Here is a 23,816-nt window from a genome sequence, read left to right on the forward strand (position 1 = left end):
ATGTTGGTACAGGTTCATCTAAGAGTCATGCAGGAGATGATAGATTCAAAATGTTTGCTTACTGTTTTATTGTGAAAATGTAACCAAAATGTTACATTAGTGTTGAGAGAACATATGAAAGAGATGAAAGAAGTAAAAATAAGGTATTGGTTATATAGGGAAAAAATGGTTTGAAATTTTTCTCAATAAAATTGTACTTCATTCCTTTTTATTATTCCATTACTTACCAACCTTAGAAATTATTCTTATTGATATTTCTATTGTACATGTAAATATGACTTTCTAAAATTGTTTATCTTTAGGATACATGTATCTACAAATTATTTAGAACTTATTGGATATGTGTTTTTTTTTGCCTGATTCTTACTTGAGCCTATGTCTACATGTATGTATTGAGTTTGCTTTAATAAACAGATAAAACATGGTGCACAATATCACCTTATATTATTATTATTATTATTATTAAATCTTATTATTTAAGTAGCACTCCAGCTAAGAATCATGCAAAATGTGATTCATGGGTGAAAAGACTACATATTTTTACTTTTGATATTTTGTTTGCATTGCCATAGTAAACGGAAATTTACATTTGTTTTTCCATATTAAGATAAATATTATATAGAATGCACGATAGATTTCAAAATTAAGGGAGATAACTCTGTAATGACACTCCAATACAATAGAATCCATTGGATTTTTAATTTTGATTATCTCCAAAGAGCAGACAGATTTGAAGGAATAATAACACTTCTCACAACATAGACCCATAAAATAACTTAATTACAAAAATAAAAATATGTAGCCTTTTTTGGGGTGTATCACATTTTTTCAGATTTTGCATGATTGTTATAAAGACAGCTACTTAACATTTACTTTCTATAGAGGCACAAAGAAAAACATACTACTATCAAAGAGGAGAATTTCAAAACTTTTTAAAGGATAACTGATAACTGAACTTGCCTCAATAATTACAGCTATGAAACTTAAATTGCTAGTTTTAGTTGTACGAAAAAAATGAAAACAACATATATTCTCATTAGGGTTTACTATTTACAGACGATGAAGTCCAGAAACAAACAACTGAAGGATCTGTTCCCTGATGGTTTCGCTATACATCACGCTGGTATGTTACGACAGGATAGAAACCTTGTAGAGAAATACTTTGCTGCAGGACTTGTAAAGTGTCTCGTTTGTACCGCTACCCTTGCTTGGGGAGTCAATCTACCTGCGCATGCTGTTATTATTAAGGTGAAGTAGATGTTAAGTAAACATTTAGCCTTCTATAAAGCAACTCAAAGAAATTAACTTTGTGATGCTCTTTTGTATTAAAAATGGTTACCTTAAACTTCAAAATTATTTTGATTTTATGAAAGAAATGAAAATGCTAGCTACTTTGGGGGTTTTTGTTTTCAGCACTTCTAAAAATGTTTTTATTTATAGTCATTTAAAACTGTTGCTAAACTAAAATAGTATTTTTTTTTCATTTTTTGAAGAGCTCTAAACCTAAAGAGGAAAGAAATGAAAGCAAATAATTTAGCATATTTTTTTTAATTGGAATTTTGCAGCTAGAATCATTGTATAATGGGCAATTTTTTTCCTTATCTCTGACACAAGATATTTGGCTTGATATCAACTTTGATTCTAGATTTTAATTTGATAAATGTTGTTATAACCATGTTTATAGAATGCTGGATTTGGGTTTTAGAAAAAAATATAAAATTCTTGAGTTTTTCCTGAATTGTTTATTGTTAGGAATATAATCGGTCATAATTTGATCTGAGGAAGGAGTTCAGAAAAAAACCAAAATCAATATTTTTTTTTATGAAAGTAGTCCTTGAAAACATACAGTTTGATATCAACTTGGTTTCTCTCTTTATGCTGGCATTTTGATTTCTTTTAATGATTACTCCATAGTGAACTTCCCAAAATAATATACTTCCAGGGCACACAAATTTATGATGCTAAGAAAGGTTCCTTTGTGGATCTGGGTATATTAGATGTAATGCAGATATTTGGCCGAGCTGGACGTCCCCAGTACGACAAATTTGGCGAGGGTACAATTATCACAACTCATGATAAACTGTCACACTATCTATCCCTATTGACCAGACAGAATCCTATAGAATCCCAGTTTGTCAACAGTCTGACAGATAATCTTAATGCAGAGGTTAGTATTGTGTCAGTCACTATCTGTCCATGACTGATCAGACAGAATCATATGCACATATGATTTTCGTCTGTTTTTGTGTCAGATTTTCATTTTTTGTAATCCGCATTATACCGTAATGATGCTTTAAATTACAATTTATTTACTCCCATTTTGCCAATTTCTGCTTACCTGTTGTTCCTCGTCTCGTAAAATTATCTCTGCCTAATATCCCAGTTTGTCAACAGAGTCTAACAGATAATCTTAATGCTGACTTTTGCTTTTAATGACTTCAGATTTGTCTCCTTAAAATCCTTTTCTAATGATAAAATCAATTGGTAAATTTAATTTCTAATGATAGATATCCCTTGGTAAGTTTAATTTTTTAATTATAGAAATTGATTTCTATTTATAGGTATCCCTTGGTAAAATTGATATCTAATGATAGATATTCCCAGGTGAAATTGATGTCTATTTATAGATATCCCCTGGCAAAATTGATTTCTAATGATAGATATCCCTAGGTGAAATTTACTTCTGTTTATAGATATCCCAAGGTAAAAATGGTTTCTATTTATAGATATCTCTGGGAACTGTGACTAATGTGGAGGAAGCAGTGAAGTGGTTAAGTTATTCCTATCTGTATGTCAGGATGAATTGTAATCCCATGGTGTATGGTATCACCTATAAAATGATTGAGGTTTGTCATAATAGTAAATTCTCAACAACTAGTCAGAAATTTCTAATGTCATAATGAAAAAATCTTTGCAGGAAAGACGTATTGCTTTTGTCAATTTTTTTTTACAGTGTCCAATATTTCTAATCTCTACTATTTCCCATCTTATTATACTCCTCAACCTCCATGAATAGTGATAGGGGTGTTAATCCTCCCATCTGTACTTCCATCCATACTTTTGTTTTTAGAAGGGTACTCTTCTTTAATCCGTTACTCCTTCTCCACCACTGATAAAATTTAATGAAACTTTCACAGAATATTTATCAAATATTGTAAATGTGGACTTCCTATTTCAGATTTAGATCTGAATGTTTTTTTGTGAGTTTTCAATAGCAAATTATACACTCTTCTTTGGATTGGAATGAAACTTACTAATATTTTAGATTCCTTGTGCAAAAGAAATTGGTCATATTTTTTGTGTAAAAAACTACCTTTATTTATAATAAATATGACATGCTTCAATGCTCTTTAGACCACAGCCTATGTCTACATGTACGTATTGAGTTTGCTTTAATAAACAGATAAAACATGGTATAATCACCTTATATTATTATTATTAATAAAATCTTATTATTTAAGTAGCACTCCAGCTAAAAAGTGGTAAACATGATCAAAGTCATAGATTTGTTACAGTCTTTTTTGCGACATCATAGATAAATTTTACTCAATTTCACAGATATCGCAATGGAATTTTACTCCAAAACTGTTGCCATTTTGTGCAATAAAAAATATGAAGAAACTAGTCCTATTAGAATCAATTTAAATCACAGTGCGACATAAATGGCCAGCCCGTGGTAAAACCGTGATGAAATGGAATTTCCATGATTTATATCTTAATTTTACCATGATTATACACCCTGATTCTGACCTGATTTTCTGCACCTACAGAATTTTTAAGGGTGTCTATGTAGTCTTCTTGATTCGAATGTTTACAGTTTACTGTTTCTATTTTATCTTATATTTCAATAAAAATTGGGCGATAATGTTTTGATTTTTGGTACTGTAAAGTACCATACCCCCAAAGGGAGGTTGGAATTGATTTTGGAGGTTGCGACTAGAACAATTTAGGAATTAAGGACCAAAAAGGGTCAAATTCTTACCTGTGTCAAATGTCTAATCACAATTGAAACTCAAAGCTGTATCAAATTTGAATTGTCTGTTCATACTTGCCCCAACTGTTCAGGGTTTGACCTCTGCAGTTGTATCAAGCTGCACACGATGGAGCATTTTATTGTGATATCAAGAAATTTCATGCTTAAGTCTAACCAAACTTTATAGTTACAATTTTGATTACTTGTTTTGCTATCTATTTTTCCCTCCACAAAAAAATGTAAACATTGCTATAAAATCAATAATCTACAGTACTTGGTCTTTGAAATCAGAAAAAAACTCTTCCATAACATTGAAAATCACTCAATAACAAACAGAGCCCGTTTGGCATGAAATATGACTATTTTTCCTGTCATATTTTACCTCCATATCATTTTTTACAATTCTTTTTGTCAACACCATATAATATCTATATTCAGGAGGATCCAATGTTGGAGAATTACAGAAAGGAGCTTATTACAGTAGCTGGTCGTAAGCTAGACAAAGCTCAGATGATCAGGTTTGATGAAAGGACTGGATACTTTGCTTCTACTGATTTAGGAAGAATTGCTAGTCATTTCTACATCAAATATGATACTGTGGAGGTACTAAATGTAGTGTCTTTAAAATAATGAATTGAGAATATGGCAATAAGACAAAATGACCTCACCACCATAATTTCTTAAATAATTCTAGAGGGCATCATGGAGAACAAATAATATTCATTGGTCGGTGTATAACCATTAACTAGTTGACAGTATCTAAAGTACAAGAATACATTGTGTATTCAATATTTTTAAGTTTAAGGAGTTGCATGATGTAACAAAAGTTTTACCCCATGCTTGCAAAAGAAAATTACCGTATTTGGGTGTGTATATTACACACATTTTTACATAGAAATCATTTTCAGGGTGTGTATTGTGCATCAATACATAAGGGCATGCAATGACAGATTTTTGCACAAGAAAGAGATATATACACCTAGGAATGCTTTTTCAATGAACAACAGAGTTTGATAAACAGAAGAAAAAAATTCAGAAAGTGGCTATCCAGGTGGGGTTATCTAGGCATTATACTACATATAATTGTGGGGATATTTTGTTGGTATAGTGCATTATTTTGGAAATTAATGCAATGTTCTAGACTGAAACCACCTTTTTTCCATCCCCATTTTCAAAATTTCTATAGTGAAATATTTTATACTCATAAAAGCTATATATTTCAGGTAATCAATGAGAATATGAAGACCATTATGACTGAAGCAGATGTTTTTGCCTTAGTATCTAAAGCACAGGAGTTTGAACAAATAAAGGTAGAAATATCTTTTACTTTGTTGCAATCTTTATAAATATCAGACAGGAGGTGATTCGTGCAGATAAAAAAAAAACCCACAAAATTTACTTCTATTTTTAATTCAGAAATGTGTTATTTGGTTTTTGGTTTCTGGTATTCTTGAGATAAAAATTGTGTAGATTGTATATTAAGATAAGACCTAGGGTAAAGGACATAACTCATACAAATCATTGGAATGTTTGTATTCAGCATTTTACATCAATGTCATATAAGCATCAAAGTAACTTAGATTGATTTCATTCCGTGTCAAATGAAAGTTTGATAGGCTTTGGTGAAATTGAATATGATACAAACATATTTCTGACTTCATGAGTTATGTCCCTTAACCTAGGTCTACCTCCTTAAATTTGTACTTTGTTATAGCTATGGTTCTTGCTTTGGTTGTTTTAAGAGTGAGATGAATGCATGATATTCTCCAAAATACAGATCTGGCCTGGGTTTCATGAAACAATCTCAAGATGAGAATTTCCTCAGATCCTGAGCTTTTCGTCAAATCTTCAATTTCAAGTGATCTGATTGGTCAAAACTTGAGTTGAGGAAGGATTTTTAGAAAAATCTCAAATGAAACCAATCACTGTATACTGAAAGGACTGTAGTTACATATAAACAATTTCAAATGTATATGTTATAACTGCAATAAAATTTTAGTGCATCATGAGCCTTTAAAGGCTGGTTGGTGAAAAAATATACATATTTAGTGTATGAATGTGATGTAATGCTTATATATGCCAAGTTGCACTTAAAAGTAAAAATACCAGTCAGGTTTCTATCTACAGTATTTAGATTTTATTTCCACCAGGTTAGAGATGATGAGATGTCGGAGTTAGAAGGTTTGCTGGGTAGTGCCTGTGTGATGCAAGTTCCTGGAGGTGTAGAGAATACATATGGGAAAGTCAACATTCTGATGCAGACATTCATCTCCAGACAGAATGTGGAAAGTTTCTCTCTTGTATCTGATCAGGCTTATGTTGCTCAGGTAAAAATGTTTGTCTAATCAAGTAGATTTGGTGGGGAGAGCTGTTGAGTAGGTTTTGGCATTTAATATAATAAGAGATAATAAATAAAATGGGAAGATCAATTTTCTGATGAAAATATTCATTTCCAGACAAAACATGGAAGCTTCTCTCTTGTGTCTCATCAAGCTTATGTAGATTTAGTGGGGGAGGGGCTGGGTTGGGTTGGGCATTCAATGTATAAAGAGTTTGTAAAAAGGATTCCATATAATCATAGTAATTTGTAATTTAGTGCCAATTTTCAGTTGTAACAGTGCCAGTTTCTCATTATAAGTTATTGAAAGACACATGAAGTGATTGAAAGTTTGTTATTGAAAGACACATGAAGTGATTGAAAGTTTGTTATTGAAAGACATGTGAAATTAAGTTTTTCTTTTACTTCAGAACTCTGGAAGAATCATGAGAGCTTTATTTGAGATCACCCTGAAGAAGAGTTGGCCCATTATGGCTAGTAGACTTCTAAATCTGGTTAAGACAATTGATAAGAGATTGTGGGGGTTTGAGAACCCATTACGACAGTTCCCCATACTCTCACAGGAGATTATGAGGAAAATTGAGGAAAGGAAACTGACCATTGATAAGCTTAAGGAGATGGATCATAAAGAAATTGGTAGGTTTAGGATTTGATAAAGTGCTTTAAGCTTGGAAATGTTGGTGGTAGTCTAAGAAGACGTTTATGCCTTTTTCTGAATATTTTATAACGTTATGTGATGTCCATGTAATGATTTCATACCTGTTAACCTTCTCAACAGTTCCTCTGGGAGATTCTTAAACACTGACACTGTTTCATGTGGGAGGTTTTACATACAAGGAATTTTTATGTAAAAATACAATTACAGAGTATTTTTCACAAAAAATGTAGTATTTTTAATCAAAACCTCCCATAAATCTTAAATTTTTAAGTGGTAGATCCTAAATTTTTCATTGATTTTGTGGAACTTTCTCCCTTTATGTGGGAGGGTTAACAGGTATGTAATTTCAATAAGGAGAAAAAAATAACTTAAAATTCTAAATTATACCCCCACTCAATGGGCATATGAATATAACATACAATTTCTATACAGTTTCAAACTTTAGTTAATGTAATTTTCAGCAAGTAAATAGTTAACTTAACGAATTTTTTGTCAATTGCCAAATTAACTATCTAAGGCAGTTCATTATGTGATGGTCATCTTATCAATGTTTGTTTGTTTGTTGGGGTTTAACATCTGAGCAGGCTTATCAATGGAACCACCTCAGTGGTCTCAGGGTAGCGTGACTGCCTCATGTGCCAGAGGCCGTGAATTTGATCCCAGTCTCAGTAAAGACTTAAAATTTGGTAGTCACTGTTTCTCTACCAAGCACGCAGTATTTAAGGGGATAGAGTTATGACTGGTTGGTTCCGAGTCAGAATAATTTGTTTAAGTAGGGGGCTTGCCTTCCTGTTGGCTGTTACTAGTACAAAGCAGGGTCTGTTTGATTTGTCAATCGTTCTCATCCTGAAATGCATGAAATATCTGCCATAGGTCATAAACCATAATTGAAAACCAACTCTATCCCTTGAAGCTAATTATTTATTTTTTTCTACAATGATTTCAAGTTTTCAAAACATTACAGGCCACATGGTACATCATGTAAAGATGGGGTCTACAATAAAGAAATGTGTGAATCAGTTACCTTGCATTGACCTTGAAGCCAGTATCCAACCAATCACACGCACTGTACTCAGAGTGAGGCTGACCATTACACCTGAGTTCAAGTGGGATGACAAGGTATTACAAATTTATTATTATTTAAGGATTTCGGTTTATGTTGCAGTGTAAACTGACTCAAAGTCGTTTATATCCCATAATCTAACCAACAATATTGAAAACAGTTCTTTTATTTTAATTCAATAACAGCAGAAAACAAAAATAAAATTACAATAAATTGTTTTTTAATATGAAATCAACATTTTTTTTTAATGCAGATCAATACTGTCAATTGTCAATCAATTGCGTCATTCGTAATTTTCTTGCATGCTTTAAGTGTATTGGAATACCCTATGGAATTATTTAGATAGTTGGAGGTTGTGGCTGAAATACCATGTTAGGTGATAGCATAAATAACCTTAAAAAATTCAGTCAGTGTCCAAAGTTTGTTGAAACCTTCAAACATTCTGTCAGTGTCTGAAGTTTGTAAAAACCTTCAGAACATTCTGTCAGTTTCTGAAGTTTGCAAAAACCTTCAATACATTCTGTCAGTGCCATCTAACACCTCATTGCAAGATTAAATATTTGGTCAATTTTGAACAGATAATGCTGAAGTTTTGTGAGTCGAAACAAGTAATGTTGAAATTTCTTAGTCAGGACTGATAGGCCTGAATATTTTTTTTTGCAAACTCTGTATATAACATGTTTGTGTGTTGAAATCTGTAAGAATCAGGCAAAATTGAAAATTATGAGTCATGCTTAGAAAACAAACACATGAATTGAACAATGTGTGCACATGGTCTATTGAATACCAATTGATGGTTCATTCATCTAAGAAGTATCAGAGGATGCAGGTTATAATAGAATGAGAGGGAAAATTGAATTATCTCCCTTTGATGAAATTACAATTTCATATAATTTATACCTCAAATTACTGACTCTTAAAATAGAAATGAATGTCAGTTCTGCATTTCTGATAACACTTTGAATAAAATTTCATGGAAAGACTTTCTCGTTTTTCCTACATGATTTACCCACTGTCTAATTCTTACAGGGAATAGTACTTACTCTTTTGTCAATTACAGGTACATGGTTCTAGTTCTGAACCATTCTGGGTCTGGGTGGAAGACCCTGAGAATAACCATATCTATCATTCAGAATACTTTCTACTTAATAAGAAACAGGTAAGCCAAGGACATATTAATTAAATCATAACATAGGTAACTAGCATTTACCTGTGATGGTGAAATGATATTATCAATGTTGGAGCATTTTGTTGAAATTGAAAATTACATGTGACATATACTGGGGCTGTTTGAACTATTAGATAGGGATTGGATGTGAACAAGAATTTATATACTTGTCATAATTATTATTATGGGGAGGGAAATCTATTTGCTTGGAATGGACCTATAATGAAAATTTCAATATACACCATGGTCTCGCATTTGTTATGTATAAAGTTGAATCCTTCATTCTGTTGTGTAATGCTTGGTAGAAGAATTTAGCTTGTCATTTTTGTAGTATAAATATTGGTGCTTTTTCTTGACACAAAGTGATGTAAACTGATTTACAGGTGAGGCTTACAACTGTGGAAAATGTAAAACTATGCTGAGCATTTTCACTAATTCAAGCTGATTGTACATGTCAGTGTATTTGCTAAGTCAGTACAGTGTAATTATCTTTATACCCCATCTGCCATAGGATGTAAAACCATAATCAATCAATGTGACATCACAACAAAAAGCCATTTTCAGTCAATGGTTGCATATTACTTGTTCAAATATGGTAAATCCCTGCTTAAATAGAAGAGCTTCAGTATAAATAATGCTATACTTTCATTGATATGAAATATTAAATATCTTGTTTTTTGTATAGCAAATTTTTGAATGGAGAAATGACGTGCTATATACCACTGAAAAACCTGTAATATTTACATATGTATTTAAAAAAAAAGATGTTGATGAATTCTACACCCAATTTGATGGAAAAATGAATGAATATGGTGAAACGCAACAAATACACCTGCATTTAAACTAAATCTAAAATAGTAGAACTTCCAGAGATCATTAAAAGCTCTTCAACGAGTCCAATTTGTATTTGAACCATCATACATTCTATTCAATCGTTTTAGGTAGTGACTAGAGAGGCACAGAATCTGGTTTTTACTATACCTATATTTGAACCTTTACCTACACAGTACTATGTCAAGGCCATATCTGACAGATGGTTGGGGTCACAGTTCATGTGTCCTATTTCGTTCCAGCATCTAATCCTACCAGAGAGGCACCCTCCACATACTGGTAACTATATTCCTCCCCTAGCCTTGACCCCTTGAACCTTAAAATACATTTTATATTGAAAAGTTGTTACTTCCTGCATAAAAAAAATGGAAACTTTAGAGACTAGGAAGCACCTTTTGATTTTAAGGTCAAAGATCAAGGTCAAGGTCAATGTAACTTTTGTTAAGTTTTGCAAGAGTGCTCTTTTAAGACCTACATAGTGTCTTATATTCATCACATTTTTATATGCTTGTAAGTTGTTTTACATTAAATGTATAAAGTGGTAAAATGATTTTTTATTACTTTTCAGAACTTTTAGATCTGCAGCCTTTGCCAATTACAGCACTAAACGATCCTATGTTAGAAACTCTGTACAATTTTACACACTTTAATCCCATTCAGACACAGATTTTTCATTGTCTGTATCATACAGATAAAAATGTACTGTTAGGTGCTCCAACAGGGTCTGGCAAGACCATTGCGGCTGAGATGGCTATATTCAGAGTTTTTAGAGAGTATCCCAATCATAAGGTAAAGCATTCAATTATTAGTTTTAATGCAACGTTCATTTTAAGATAGAATTTGATTGGATAAAATTGTAAATTTCAATGTATCAACATCCTGAAATTTATATGTGTACCTTATTGTTATTTATTAAACTTAATTTATACAACAATTTGGTGGTATATTGGAATTACCTTGTCTGTTTGTCCATCTGTCCAAATTTTCATTGCAATTACTTCAGCTCCGAATAGTTGGATTGATTTCAAATTTTATGTGTAGTGTCATAAAGATGGGGCATATAAAGTTGTAAGCAATTTTGGGTGCTGTCTGATATCAACTTCCTGTTTATGAGACTTTTACATTTTTCCCAATATAGAATCATAAAGAAAATTTTTGTCCAAGAAATTTTGGCTCCGGATGAATGGATTTATTTCACATTTAGTGTATGGCTTTATACAGATGGGACTTATGTTTGATGTTATTTTTGTTGCTCTCCAATATTAGTTTCCTGCAGTAGTAGGGGTATGTTTAGCATGACAGTGCATGTTACGTCATGTTGCCAATTTCATAGAATTATTCAACATAAAATTTAAGTACCTGTCTTTGTAAGAATCATGCAAAATCTGAAAAATGTGATACACCCCAAAAAAGGCTACATATTTTTATTTTTGTTTATAAGTTGTTCTATGGGTCTATACTATGAAATGTGTAATTATTCATTCAAATCTGCCTGCTCTTAGGAGATAATCGACATTGAAAATACAGTAGGTTCTATTGTATTTGAGCACCATTTACAGAGTTATCTCCCTTAATGTTGAAATCTACAGTGCATTCTATATAATTTTTATCTCCTAAGAACACGGGTTATATGAAAAACCACATGTTATTTTCTGTTTACTATGACATTTCAAACAAAATATCAAAAATATAAATATGTAGGCTTTTTACCCATGAATCACATTTTGCATGATTCTTAGCTGGATTGCTACTTAAAATGCATTATTTAACAATTCAGGCTGTGTACATTGCCCCTTTGAAAGCCTTGGTCAGAGAAAGGATGGATGATTGGAAAGTCAGAATGGAGAAGAAACTAGGCAAAAAGTATGTCACACAGTTTGTGTTATTGAATATAATGTAAACCAGTTTACTGATCCTTTGAATTTTTAGGGAGCTCATTTGTATTTTTTTTAAACAATTTTATGAAAATATAAACAAAATGATTGTAAAGGCTTGTGCAAATAGACACTTCAAGACTCAAAAAATAAAACTTGATAGTTTGAAAACATAATGTCTCCCTCTATTTTGGTAGGGAGCATATTGCTTTTGCTCTGTCAGTCTATCTGTCACACTAATGCACCAAATAACATGAAATTTTGTATGTAGTTATGACATGATATGTAGTTGTACATTTTACCAGGAATTTATGATTTGATTTCCAAACTTTGAATTCCAATGCCTTTTTAAATCATAATATTTAAGGAAACATATCAAATCTGTTTTTTCTTGAAAGTAAATTTTAGAAAATGACCTTGTTTTCCATTCCTTTTATGGGACAGTACATTGAATTTCAGTGGTCTATTTGTCTTTTACATTCTCAAATACATTTTTGCATTGTTTGCTGGGTTTTTGTTCTGAGTGAATGTAAAAATAGGGAATGGTCGTAACATGTTCTTTAGTCCAGCTGTTTACTTCCTTTTCAGACGTGTTTTAAACTAGCTGTTTACTTTCTTTTCAGACATGTGCTTTTGTCTAGCTGTTTCCTATTTTTCAGTCATGTGTTTTAGCCCAGCTGTTTTCTTTCTATTCAGACATATGCTTAAGTCTGTCTTAGACATGTTCTTTAGTCCAGCTGTAGTTATTATTTTTCAAAAGTGTGCTTTAGCCCAATTCAGACATGTGCTTAAGTCCAGTTGTTTACTATCTATTCAGACATGTGCTTTAGCCCAGTTGTTTACAATCGTTTCAAATTTGGGTCAGACCAATTCAGATGTGTGCTTTAGTCCAGCTGTAGTTATTATTTTTCAAACATATACTTTAGCCCAATTCAGACATGTGCTTTATTAAAGCTGTTTACTTTATTTACAGACATGTGCTTCAGTCCAGCTTTTAACCATCTGTTTCGATGTGTGCTCTGTTACAGCTGTTTACTTTCTTTACAGAGTATGTGAATTGACAGGAGATGTGACCCCAGACATGAGAGCTATAGCTAATGCTGATCTGATCGTGACGACACCAGAGAAATGGGACGGTGTCAGTCGTAGCTGGCAGACTAGGAACTATGTTAAAGCTGTGGCTGTACTGATTATTGATGAAATACATTTGTTAGGTAATACAGAATGATCACAGTAGAACTTGTTGTTATGGCAGATGAGCACTATTGCTCAATTTTTTTCAAAAGTTTGAAATTTAAAAAATTAACTTAAAAGGAGTGCCTTGATCCAATCTAGGACAGCATTTGAAAGTCTGAAAAATATTTTAGAAAATACATGTATCAGTGATGCAACCATCATTAAAATTCTTATGGTTGAGATATTTATCTATTTAAATAAAAAGGGTTTTATTAGAATTTCGAAATCTAGACCAACATTTTGAAAGTTTGATAAATATTTTAGAAAATACGTTTATCAGTGGTGCAACGGCAACCATTTACTCATTAAACTTCTAATGATTTAGATTTTTATTTTTTTTTATGAAAGAATGGTTTTAATTGAATTTTAATTGGTTTTGGATTTCAGTAACTATGTAAAAAATATTACTTAATCTAAAATAAGTCAAACAATCATACTGAATGGCTTAGGTGAGAATGGAAAAAATACAATTTCCTTTTGTTACAAAAAAATTCTAAATTCTTATAAAACTTTGTTAAAATATTTTTAAAAGGATTGGCATTTCCATAATGTTATGGTGATTAACTTCTATGTTTTTATCCTCTGTGTACTTCTAAGTTTTTTTTTCAAGAAACAGGAAAAACTTCACATATAGAATTTAAGTTGAAGACCAAGTGGTGAAAGTGATATAAAATAAAGAAGGTGTCCAGGCAAAAACCAGAAAAAACAGCAGTTTGTTGTGTATGACAAATTTTGTTTCCAAATTTTTGAACCCATTTTATGTTACAAATGATTTCTTTCTCAAAGTTAAATGTTGTATTTTGATTAAATGCAACAATAATAGAGAAATAAATTACATGGCAAAAATTGTAATTCATTGAAAAAGGGGAGATAACTCTTTAAATTTGAGCAAAAATTATTAGGGAACTGTATTATCCATTTCATATCACAAATGCTTCTTTCTCAGAGTTAAATTTTGGTTTTGGGATTAACTGCAATGATGAAAGAGAAAAAAAAATCATAGAAAAAAAATTGTAATTCATTGAGAAAGGGAGATAACTCTTTAATTTGAACAAATTTGTTAGGGAACTTTGAAATCATTTTCTGAGCCATCCATTGTCGATTCAAAACAAACTTTAAACTTTTGACAAACAAATTGCATATACATTACATTAGAATGAAAAATTCAGTGTGATAAAATTTACCCTGTGCCACTATTATCATAGGATGATTTTTTCATGGACAGTCTCTTAATACAATTCAGCTCTGTCAGAAAAAAAATGAAATTGAGAAGATAATAATGAGCATCAATTAAGGAAGTAAATTAATACTAGTTTTTTTTACTACAGCGTAGTGTTATTAGCATAGTTTTAATTAGAAAGATTGAATAAAGATATGGTCACAAATGTTGAAGAACGCCAAGAGTTAAAGAGTGCCCGAAACTTATTTCTGCATAAGAGTAAAATCTTCAAGTGTTCCCCGCATAAATAATTGTATTTTAGTTAAATCAGGCCCTACAGTTGATTATCCTATTTACTCTATGAATTTTTTCCATGGTTTATTGCTATTTTCAACATGAAAACTTAATTTTATTTGGTAGATTAATATTCATATTGTAATGTTGTCCGAGAGTGAAACGATCAAATTTATTTCACTGGGAACATTTGTTAAATTACTGCTATCTATATAATATTGAGTTCTCCCTGTGTATTAGATATTTGATAATTCACATATGGAATAAATTCTTTGATTTCACTCTTAAAATTTCTTCCACCAAAATATTACAATGCTTTTCTTGTGTACCACTATTTATTGTCACTGATGATTTGGAGTATCAATCTACTCATCTCAAAATTTAAAATTTATTTAAAAAAAAAAACAATAAATTTTAAAGAAAATCGCTATAATAAAATATTTTTTTCGAGAATGCTTGGAGACATAAATTATGCATGGAATACACTAATTAAAGCATGGCCTTCTTTGGTTTTCTTTTAATCCACTTATTCCAATTACTTCAAATTATCCTATTTGTAACCATTGCTTTTCATAGGAAATGACAGAGGTCCTGTATTGGAAGTTATAGTATCAAGAACTAACTTCATATCCTCCCATACAACAAAACCCGTTAGAGTGGTTGGACTTTCTACAGCATTGGCTAATGCTAAAGATTTGGCTGATTGGCTGGCTATAGGGCAGGTTAGTACAGTGTTATTTTCTGTTCTTTTTATACACTAGAGATTCTATCTAAGGAGTATAATTAGGGAGTTTAAGTATGTAGGCCTAAGGTAAAGGACACAACTCTTACAAATCATTGGAATGTTTGTATTCAGCATTTTTCATCAATCTATTGTAAGCATTAAACTAACTTGGACTGATTTCAATCTGTTTCAGATGAAAGCTTGATAGGCTTTTGTGAAATTGAATATGATATAAACATATCACTGATTTCAGGAATTATGTTCCTAACCCTTTGTCTACTTACTTAAGGTTTTAATCAATTCCCCCAAGAATAATATTTAGAGGTATACATGTTTTGGCATGTCTGTCCGTCTCTCTGTCTGACATTAAGTTGACAGTTATAATTACAGCTAACTTATCGAAAACAAACAATTTGCACAAATTACTCCTTATTCTTTGTACTATGAACCATGAAATTTCCGTGCCATCTTTCAGGATCTGCAGTCAATCTACTTTCTTGAAGTTTTGTATTTGCAATTATTTCCCAAATTGTAATATAATGTTTTTCCAAAAACATCTTCAGAAGAGTTAAATTTTCCTGTCACAGGTCTTACCACTGAAATAGTGAAAATAAAACTGTTGTGAAAATTTCATGGTTTACATTAAACATAAAGTTGCTTAAACCTGCAATGGGCATTAGCTATTAGCAATATCTTGCATCCTCCAGAAAGAAAATGAAATGCAGTTAACATTATTTTGTGTTATAGTATGAATAATTTTATTTACATTCTGCTTTTTGCTGTTCTTTCAGATGGGGCTGTATAACTTTAGACCATCTGTCCGACCCGTGCCTTTGGAGGTACACATACATGGCTTCCCAGGACAACACTATTGTCCCAGAATGGCTACAATGAATAAACCTACATTTCAAGGTATTTAATACAACAAACGGTTAAGATTCGGATATTTCTTCAAAATTGTTACATCAACCATAAGGCCATAATTAAAAAAAATTCCTAGCTTCTCATCCCCGCCTAACCCAATTTTTCACACCCACTCAGATTTTTTTTTATTTTCGATATGTGTTTAGAAAAATAATCTCTGACTAAAATTTCCAGAAATATTCTGTCTAGTGCCAACCAGATTTATAATAAGTGTTATTGACTAATTTCATTTTGTAAAGCATAGTTTTTCCCTGCTACTTCTTTGAAAAATGGTTCAAAATTGATGAAAACTGGTACAGGTTTAGCAGTAGAGACACATAAACTTTGCTAGATCTGTTTCAGTACTTTTTGGCTGGTAAAATTGATAACCAAGCACGCATAGATAATGATATAAGCAACTCTAATTTTTTTGGCATGAGTGACAGTTTCTTATAGGAAAACTAAAAATTGCATGAAAGTCATGTTCAGTGAAACCTGTCTAAACCATACCCTGGACAATCCAAAAAACCTGTCTAAACCATACCATGGACAGTCCAAAAAACCTGTCTAAACCATACCCTGGACAATCCAAAAAACCTGTCTAAACCATACCCAGGACGATCCAAAAAACCTGTCTAAACCATATCCTGGACAATCCAAAAAACCTTTCAACCATACCCTGGACAATCCAAAAACCTAAAGTCTCTTTATATCAGTTTCAGTGCATTTTGAACCCTGGTCAACCGAACACCTGTCTAAATTGAACCAACTCTATAGTCCTCATGTGGGTTTGGTTTAGACAGGTTTCACTGTACGATCAAAGAGAGCTAATTAAAATGATTAAGTGAATATTATGGATCGGATAAACTATAAGTGCAAGTAAGTTTTGCATGATGGTAGAGAAAAGGATTCTAGCATGTGAATACCCCCCAACTTCTACAATATCTTGATGGTCACAATGTAAGATTTGATCGAACAAAGCAACTCAGAGACTTGGGGTTATGAGCTGCTGTTTCTTCAGGAGAGTTTCCAAACTCTCCTGGCTCCTGTTAGAAATAGGTTAGAAAAATTGCAGGTTGGACATCATACAGTATGTAAATGTGCATAGAAGGAGATAATTTCTGCTTACTGCTAGCAAGGGGAGGTAATCCAACTTGAGGGTTTCATATATCTTAAAGTTTGCAATCAAATTTTCTACTGAGGTGTTGAATGAATTTCAATGAAACTTTATGCCTATTATGATTTTAAAGGTTTCATTTCTTACTGTAAAGGTCTACTACCCTGACAAGATGATATTAGTGCTGATGCCATTTTGTTAGCCTGCTTAGGTGAGTAATTCTTAAACATTGTATTTACCAGATTTACATCTTATTTTCAGCTGTTAAGACCCATTCCCCAGACAAGCCAGTTCTAGTGTTTGTATCTTCACGTAGACAGACTCGCCTAACAGCCTTAGATCTGATAGCTTTCTTGGCTGCTGAAGATAATCCCAAACAATGGTTACATATGGAAGAGATGGAGGTTTGTGAAAGTTTGATTTTACTTAGACTTAGGGAAATTTAGTGATACATGGATGCCTGTCTGTGTTTTTTTTTTCCAGTGTAGTTTAATGAAATTTTCAAAGGAACAAAGGTGTATAATTTACACAGAGGATTATTATATACCTATTCAACGAGTGGGTGGTAAATTAGAATCACCTTGTCCACTCATACATCTGTCCCCCATTCGGTCAGTCAAAATTTTTGTCAACAAAAGTCCTGGCTCTCACAAGACAGATTTGATATGTGCCTCTATATAGATGCGACATACCTTTGCAGTTTTGGTTACCATCTGATATCAACTTCCTGTACAGTTAGGTGTATATCTCATGCCAGACCAGTGTAACTTTATGGTACATCTAACTTTGATCCCTTGCTATGTTGCTTCACCATTGTGGACTATTTACTGTTTTAGACTTAAGTTATGTACTGGTGCATTTTATTTTAGGTTTCCACCATATATGTTAATGTTCTTTTCTCCATTCTTTGATATATTTGTCTACTCCTTTTTATTTTGTACTAAAATAGTTTTTATGATTGCATGCTGTGTCAGTAGTTTCCAGTTGCAATAATAAAGACGATTGCAACTTAAACTTTTCACTGTGCAGAAACGGAGAATAAATTGTTATTGTTATATTATCATCACAGGGATGATTTTTTTCCCGCTTTTTAGCAGAATTCCACTGTTTCAAATCCGGATTTTACCATTATGATTCTTTTTTTAATGTATATTTACTTCCGATTTTGCCAATTTCTGCTTAGTTTGTAAACCTCATAAAATCGTCCCTGAATTCATCCTTTTTCATATACATGCAATAATTTCTAATTCAAAATATAAATGATATAGGACAATAAAGATCCAGCTCAACATGTCAGAATAGTTCAAAACAGGGTCTGTTCACTTGGTCAAGTCAGACTAGTACAAAACAGGGTCTGTTCACTTGGTCAAGTCAGACTAGTACAAAGCAGGGTCTGTTCACTTGGTCAAGTCAGACTAGTTCAAAGAAGGGTCTGTTCACTTGGTCAAGTCAGACTAGTTCAAAGAAGGGTCTGTTCACTTGGTCAAGTGAGACCAATACAAAACAGGGTCTGGTCAATTGTTCATGTCAGACTAGTACAAAACAGGGTCTGTTCACTTGGTCAAGTCAGACTAGTTCAAAGAAGGGTCTGTTCACTTGGTCAAGTCCGACTAGTACAAAACAGGGTCTGTTCACTTGGTCAAGTCCGACTAGTACAAGCTGAGTCTGTTGAATTGGTCAGGTCAGACTAGTACAAGCAGGGTCTGTTCAATTGTTCATGTCAGACTAGTACAAGCAGGGTCTGTTCAATTGTTCATGTCAGACTAGTACAAGCAGGGTCTGTTCAATCGGTCAGGTCAGACTAGTACAAAGCAGGGTCCGTTCAATTGGTCAAGTCGGACTAGTACAAGGTAGGGTCTGTTCAATTCGTCAATCAATCTCATCCTGAAATGCATGAAATACTTGCCACAGGATGTTAAACCATCAGAATCAAGGAATATTTTAGGGGTGAACAACTTTTTCAAAAAACTCAATTTTCCAATATTCTAATGAAAAATTTCTGAACATATCAAGTGATGCAGGTATCATATATAAATTAGAAATATCCATTACCTTCATCTAGTATTCCCTAAAGATATTTGATGTATATGTAATTAATTGAGATAGGCCTAAATTTTCATATTTGAATAGAAAAGCAACAGGAATATTCATTTTATTTTTTCTGTGGTATTAATCGTGAAGGTTGCTTAGTGTTCTATGAAACAAGAAGAGCTATCCTAGCCTAGCGATTAATCCCTCAGGGCTTTATTTTAATGATGATTTCAGTGGTCATTTCCTTATGGACTATATCTATATCCCCTTTCTTCCCTTGGTGATCTCCTTGTTTTGAACAATACAATTGGCAGTAACAATTCATCAAATGTTATTTGTAGGTCTTTGTTAGAATCTGGCAGTGGGTGAAACATGTTATGAAATAACCGATCATTTTAAAAGTGTAATTTGACTATTTGTACCATCAGAATGAAGAAATGAAGACAAGGTCTTAAATATTATTTTGGTCAATTGAGTTATAATTGAAACTTTAAGGAGAGGTAAGTCTGCTAAATGCCTCAGTTTTCTAACATCATAAATGAAAATTTTCAAACATATCCAGAGATACTGATATCAGATATGTTCATTTCAAATTCAGAAGACGTATGTTGTGAGATTGATTGGTTTATGATAACCCTGTTTCAGATTTTGCCTGATTCTCACAAAGACTAATTCTCAAAGTCTCTCTTGCTCCAAACTCATTAAACTGATGGCATTTAATAAATAGATGGAATACCAATATTGTTTGATTTGCTTTGTGACAATATTGGACTTGTTATGAAAATAAAATGGCAAAGAAATGGTAATGGCATTATTTCAGTGCTTTACTACAAATTCTTTTCTATATAGATATACGATACGCACATATTAATTTTTTCCTGCGATGAAAAAGCAAACAAATTGTTTTTAAATATAGGCAGATTTTTTTAAACGATCCATGCCTTTAGCCACTAGCCTACTTGAGATTAATAAAAATTGATTCTGGTTAGTAAAAAACTGAGAATTTCAAATGCATTCTTAAGATAGTTTACTGAATTTAACTTTTTTGGCTAGTAGCTGAAAAAGTTTATGGCACAGACTGGTTTAATCATGATTTATTGCTTTTGGGTCTTGCCAAGTTGAGTTTATAATGGCTTCTAAGATAATTGTGGATGTGGCCTAAAAATACTGGAAAAATGTACATGCACACAAATACAGCACAGCTACATTCAGCACCTTGTGTTTGTTTATGAAGACAGCAATTGCAGGATTAAATATTTATCTTTACACTTCAAAGCAGATATTCTTCCTGAGTTAGCATTTTGTATTCTGAATTTTCAATGAACAAGATTAATGTATGCATAAGACACAGATTATAGAAAACTTTCATCAAAGTTTTTGTTTTTAGTATGCAACTGATATAATTAAAATTATTTGGGAGTTGAGAAATACTTCATTTGGTAATTTTACTACATAATGGTTATAAATGTCAAAGTCTTATGCACTGGGGCATATTGTTCCATTAGGCTAGAACCTTGTTACTGGACTTTTAAAATCTTACTCTTGGGTGTCTGAGATTTACTTTCATCGGTGTTGGATTTTTGATACCTTACCCACACATCAGATGAAATAATTTTTGTTTTGTCTCAATAAAATATTTGATAATGTCCTTTTGTAAATGAAGGGAATAGTGGTAAGCAGGTTGCTCTGAATTGGCATTCTTATTACAAATGATTTTAATAGCTTAAAAAAAAAGAAACAAACACCAGAAAATGCAAGATAAGGAAATTGGAAAAACAGTTGGTGAGATTCAAATGTTCTCTAATTCATTTGAGCTATGTTATAGAACTATAAATTAGTGGTGCACCCATCATCAGGATTATAGTTTTCAGTTGTTTGGGGAGTTTCCATTCGATGTTTGATTTCAAGGTATCAAGATTCTTTCATGTCTTAAAAATATGAAGATTTTGTCTTTATCCTTCTTCTGGAAGTCATCTTTTCCCTTTCCTATTTTTCTTTCTGTTGACAGACAATTTGTTCTATTTTGAACCATAACATTGGATGATTCTTTTTTTTCGTCTGACGGCTGGGTTTGGACAGGCCTCTAGTTTTATGGCTTTATGGCTTTATTGGTGATGATTTCACACATAAGAAAATAGTATCCTAACTAGGTAATGGAGGCATTCTGGCAATATGGTATGGAAGGGTGTACCTAATGAAACTCCCAAACACCGATACAACGGTCATCAATACAGAAATTTTGATCAGTTCCCAACACTACTATAAATCTTGCCTTTTGTCGTTTTTTCTTTATTAGATTCTTTTACATTTATGACTTTTTTTACTTGAACTTTATATCAGAGGTGAAAAGTAAAGGTCACAGTAGTTTAAACTTTTCTACTGCAATGGGTATGCTATATGTTACATTTCACCTGTTTTCATAGTATCTGTCTCTCAGTCTCTCTATCTATGCAAGCATATGGATTTTAACTTTAACAAATGTTTTAGGCTGTCAGTTTAAACTTGACCTTTACCACATTCTTGACCTTTTCCCTGTGTTGCCCCTTCATATTTAAAACTCTGTTGTATTTGTCACTTGATTCCTGTCTCAGAAAGAGATGGTATTTGTCTATGAACTCTACCTTAATTGGATTTTAGAATCTGAGAATACAATGTCTGACATTTTAATGCTTAAGGATTTATTATACTTGGTCTTTTTATTACAAATTAATTCTTGACTTGAGACAAAAATCCTATGCTTTTAATGGAACAAGACTCTTGAGATCGTTTTCAAATGAAAATCCATTTTTTGTTATTACCATTAGACACATCATAGCACTAAGCCAGTCTGTGTAATTAAAAATTCTAAAAATAGATTATGGTTTTTGAATAACGAATGAATAATGAAAGAAAAAAAATGACTTTGTTTTGAAATTCAAATTTTTGTATGTTATATTTAAATGTTTTGATGTATTGAATGCATCAGTAATTTCAGGTTGTTTTTTTTTAATTCCTATGTTCATAATTCAAATATGATTTTTTAAAACAATCAATTTTCTGTCATCGGTATATTTTTAAAATGAAGTTGTTTTGAAAGATCGCAGTTTTAGAAAGCACAAAAAATAATGCTCAAATTTCTATCCTCCTGTTCTTCTTTCCTTAGATTATGGGGAGGGGAACCCATCTCTTAATCTTTACTCCACCTAAACCACTGAATGGAATTGAAAGAAACTTTCACAGAATATTACATGTTCTCATTGTGCATCTCCTATTTTAGGTTTTGATCCATATCAGTTTGGAGGTCAAAGGTTGCATGTTTTCATTGCTCATTGCTCACAATTTTTGTAGTATGTTTTTATTGGTGCAGTGATCTCAGAATTGTAATTGATGGTTCTATTAGAACTCAGATACAACTTTCTGAACATATTATGCAACTGCTCTAGCTCAGTCAGAAGGAACAATATTTTTTTCACTCATTGACATATTAGCCCTGCACCTAAAAAAAATTAGCAATTTCCTGTCTTGACTGAATTGTGAATGTTTTTTTATCTTGCAAGTTTATTGAAAACCTAATATGATACATTGTCTCATCAGTCATAACAGAGACTGTAGAGGAAGTGGCTACATGGCTTTCCATTAAACTCAGACAGTGATAAAGGATCTCAGTGATTGGTATTACATAAGGGTTGATAGTTCTATCTTTTGTTTGGTGGAGAAAGGTCAGTTGTACTGTCAATCAATGCTTCTTAGAAAGGGATCGGTAACACAAAGGAGAAAGAATGATTTTGCCACAGTTCAGTTTTGTATTTTTCTTCTTTTTTCTTGTTTGAGTTATTAAATAGAAGTAGCTGATCAAATATTTGTTGCCCTGCCAATGAAGTTGCAAAGGGATACAGTAAAATAACTGTTACATCCTTGTACAGCACTGAGCTTCTACAGTCAAATTTATACCCTGAAATAAAAGTTCAGTTCTAAGCTTCTACAGTCATATTTATACCCTGAAATAAAAGTCCAACTCTAAGCTTCTACAGTCATATTTATACCCTGAAAGTAAGAAAGTAAGCTTCTACAGTTAGATTTATACCTTGAGATCATAGTACTGCACTTTCTACAGATAGATTTATGCCCTCCCCTACTGTCAGATTTATACTCTGAAGTTAAGGTACAGCACTAAGCTTCTACAGTCAAATTTACACCTTGAAATTAAAGTACAGCACTAAACTCGTACAGTCACATTCATACCAGAAAATTAAGGTACAGCACTAAGTTTCTTCAGTCAGATTTATACCCTGAAACATAACTTCTACAATCAGATTTATACCCTGAAACATAGCTTCTACAATCAGATTTATACCATGAGATGAAAAAATACAGCACTAAACTCCTACAGTCTTATTTATACCAGAAATTTTAGTACAGCAGTAAGTTTCTACAAGATTTATACCTGAAACTATGCTTCTACAATCAG

General features: G+C 32.3%; 1 protein-coding gene across 1 annotated transcript in view; it reads left to right on the forward strand.

Moving 5' to 3' along the window:
* LOC148613816 (activating signal cointegrator 1 complex subunit 3-like) overlaps positions 1–23,816 on the forward strand; it is a 204,081-nt gene that overhangs the window by 19,857 nt on the left and 160,408 nt on the right. Inside the window, exons 16-31 of the mRNA XM_088587463.1 lie at positions 1,057–1,248; positions 1,943–2,167; positions 2,727–2,846; positions 4,412–4,576; positions 5,197–5,283; positions 6,124–6,300; positions 6,722–6,947; positions 7,934–8,088; positions 9,093–9,191; positions 10,142–10,310; positions 10,600–10,820; positions 11,809–11,894; positions 12,953–13,119; positions 15,171–15,316; positions 16,110–16,230; positions 17,600–17,742. Of these exons, the coding sequence (XP_088443589.1) occupies positions 1,057–1,248; positions 1,943–2,167; positions 2,727–2,846; positions 4,412–4,576; positions 5,197–5,283; positions 6,124–6,300; positions 6,722–6,947; positions 7,934–8,088; positions 9,093–9,191; positions 10,142–10,310; positions 10,600–10,820; positions 11,809–11,894; positions 12,953–13,119; positions 15,171–15,316; positions 16,110–16,230; positions 17,600–17,742 (2,499 nt within the window). The remainder of the gene's footprint in view (positions 1–1,056; positions 1,249–1,942; positions 2,168–2,726; positions 2,847–4,411; positions 4,577–5,196; positions 5,284–6,123; positions 6,301–6,721; positions 6,948–7,933; positions 8,089–9,092; positions 9,192–10,141; positions 10,311–10,599; positions 10,821–11,808; positions 11,895–12,952; positions 13,120–15,170; positions 15,317–16,109; positions 16,231–17,599; positions 17,743–23,816) is intronic.

The sequence above is a fragment of the Perna viridis genome, chromosome 6 (genome assembly GCF_037379345.1).
Source record: "Perna viridis isolate PV_CMFRI_1.1 ecotype Kerala chromosome 6, ASM3737934v1, whole genome shotgun sequence".
Lineage (NCBI taxonomy): Eukaryota > Metazoa > Mollusca > Bivalvia > Mytilida > Mytilidae > Perna > Perna viridis.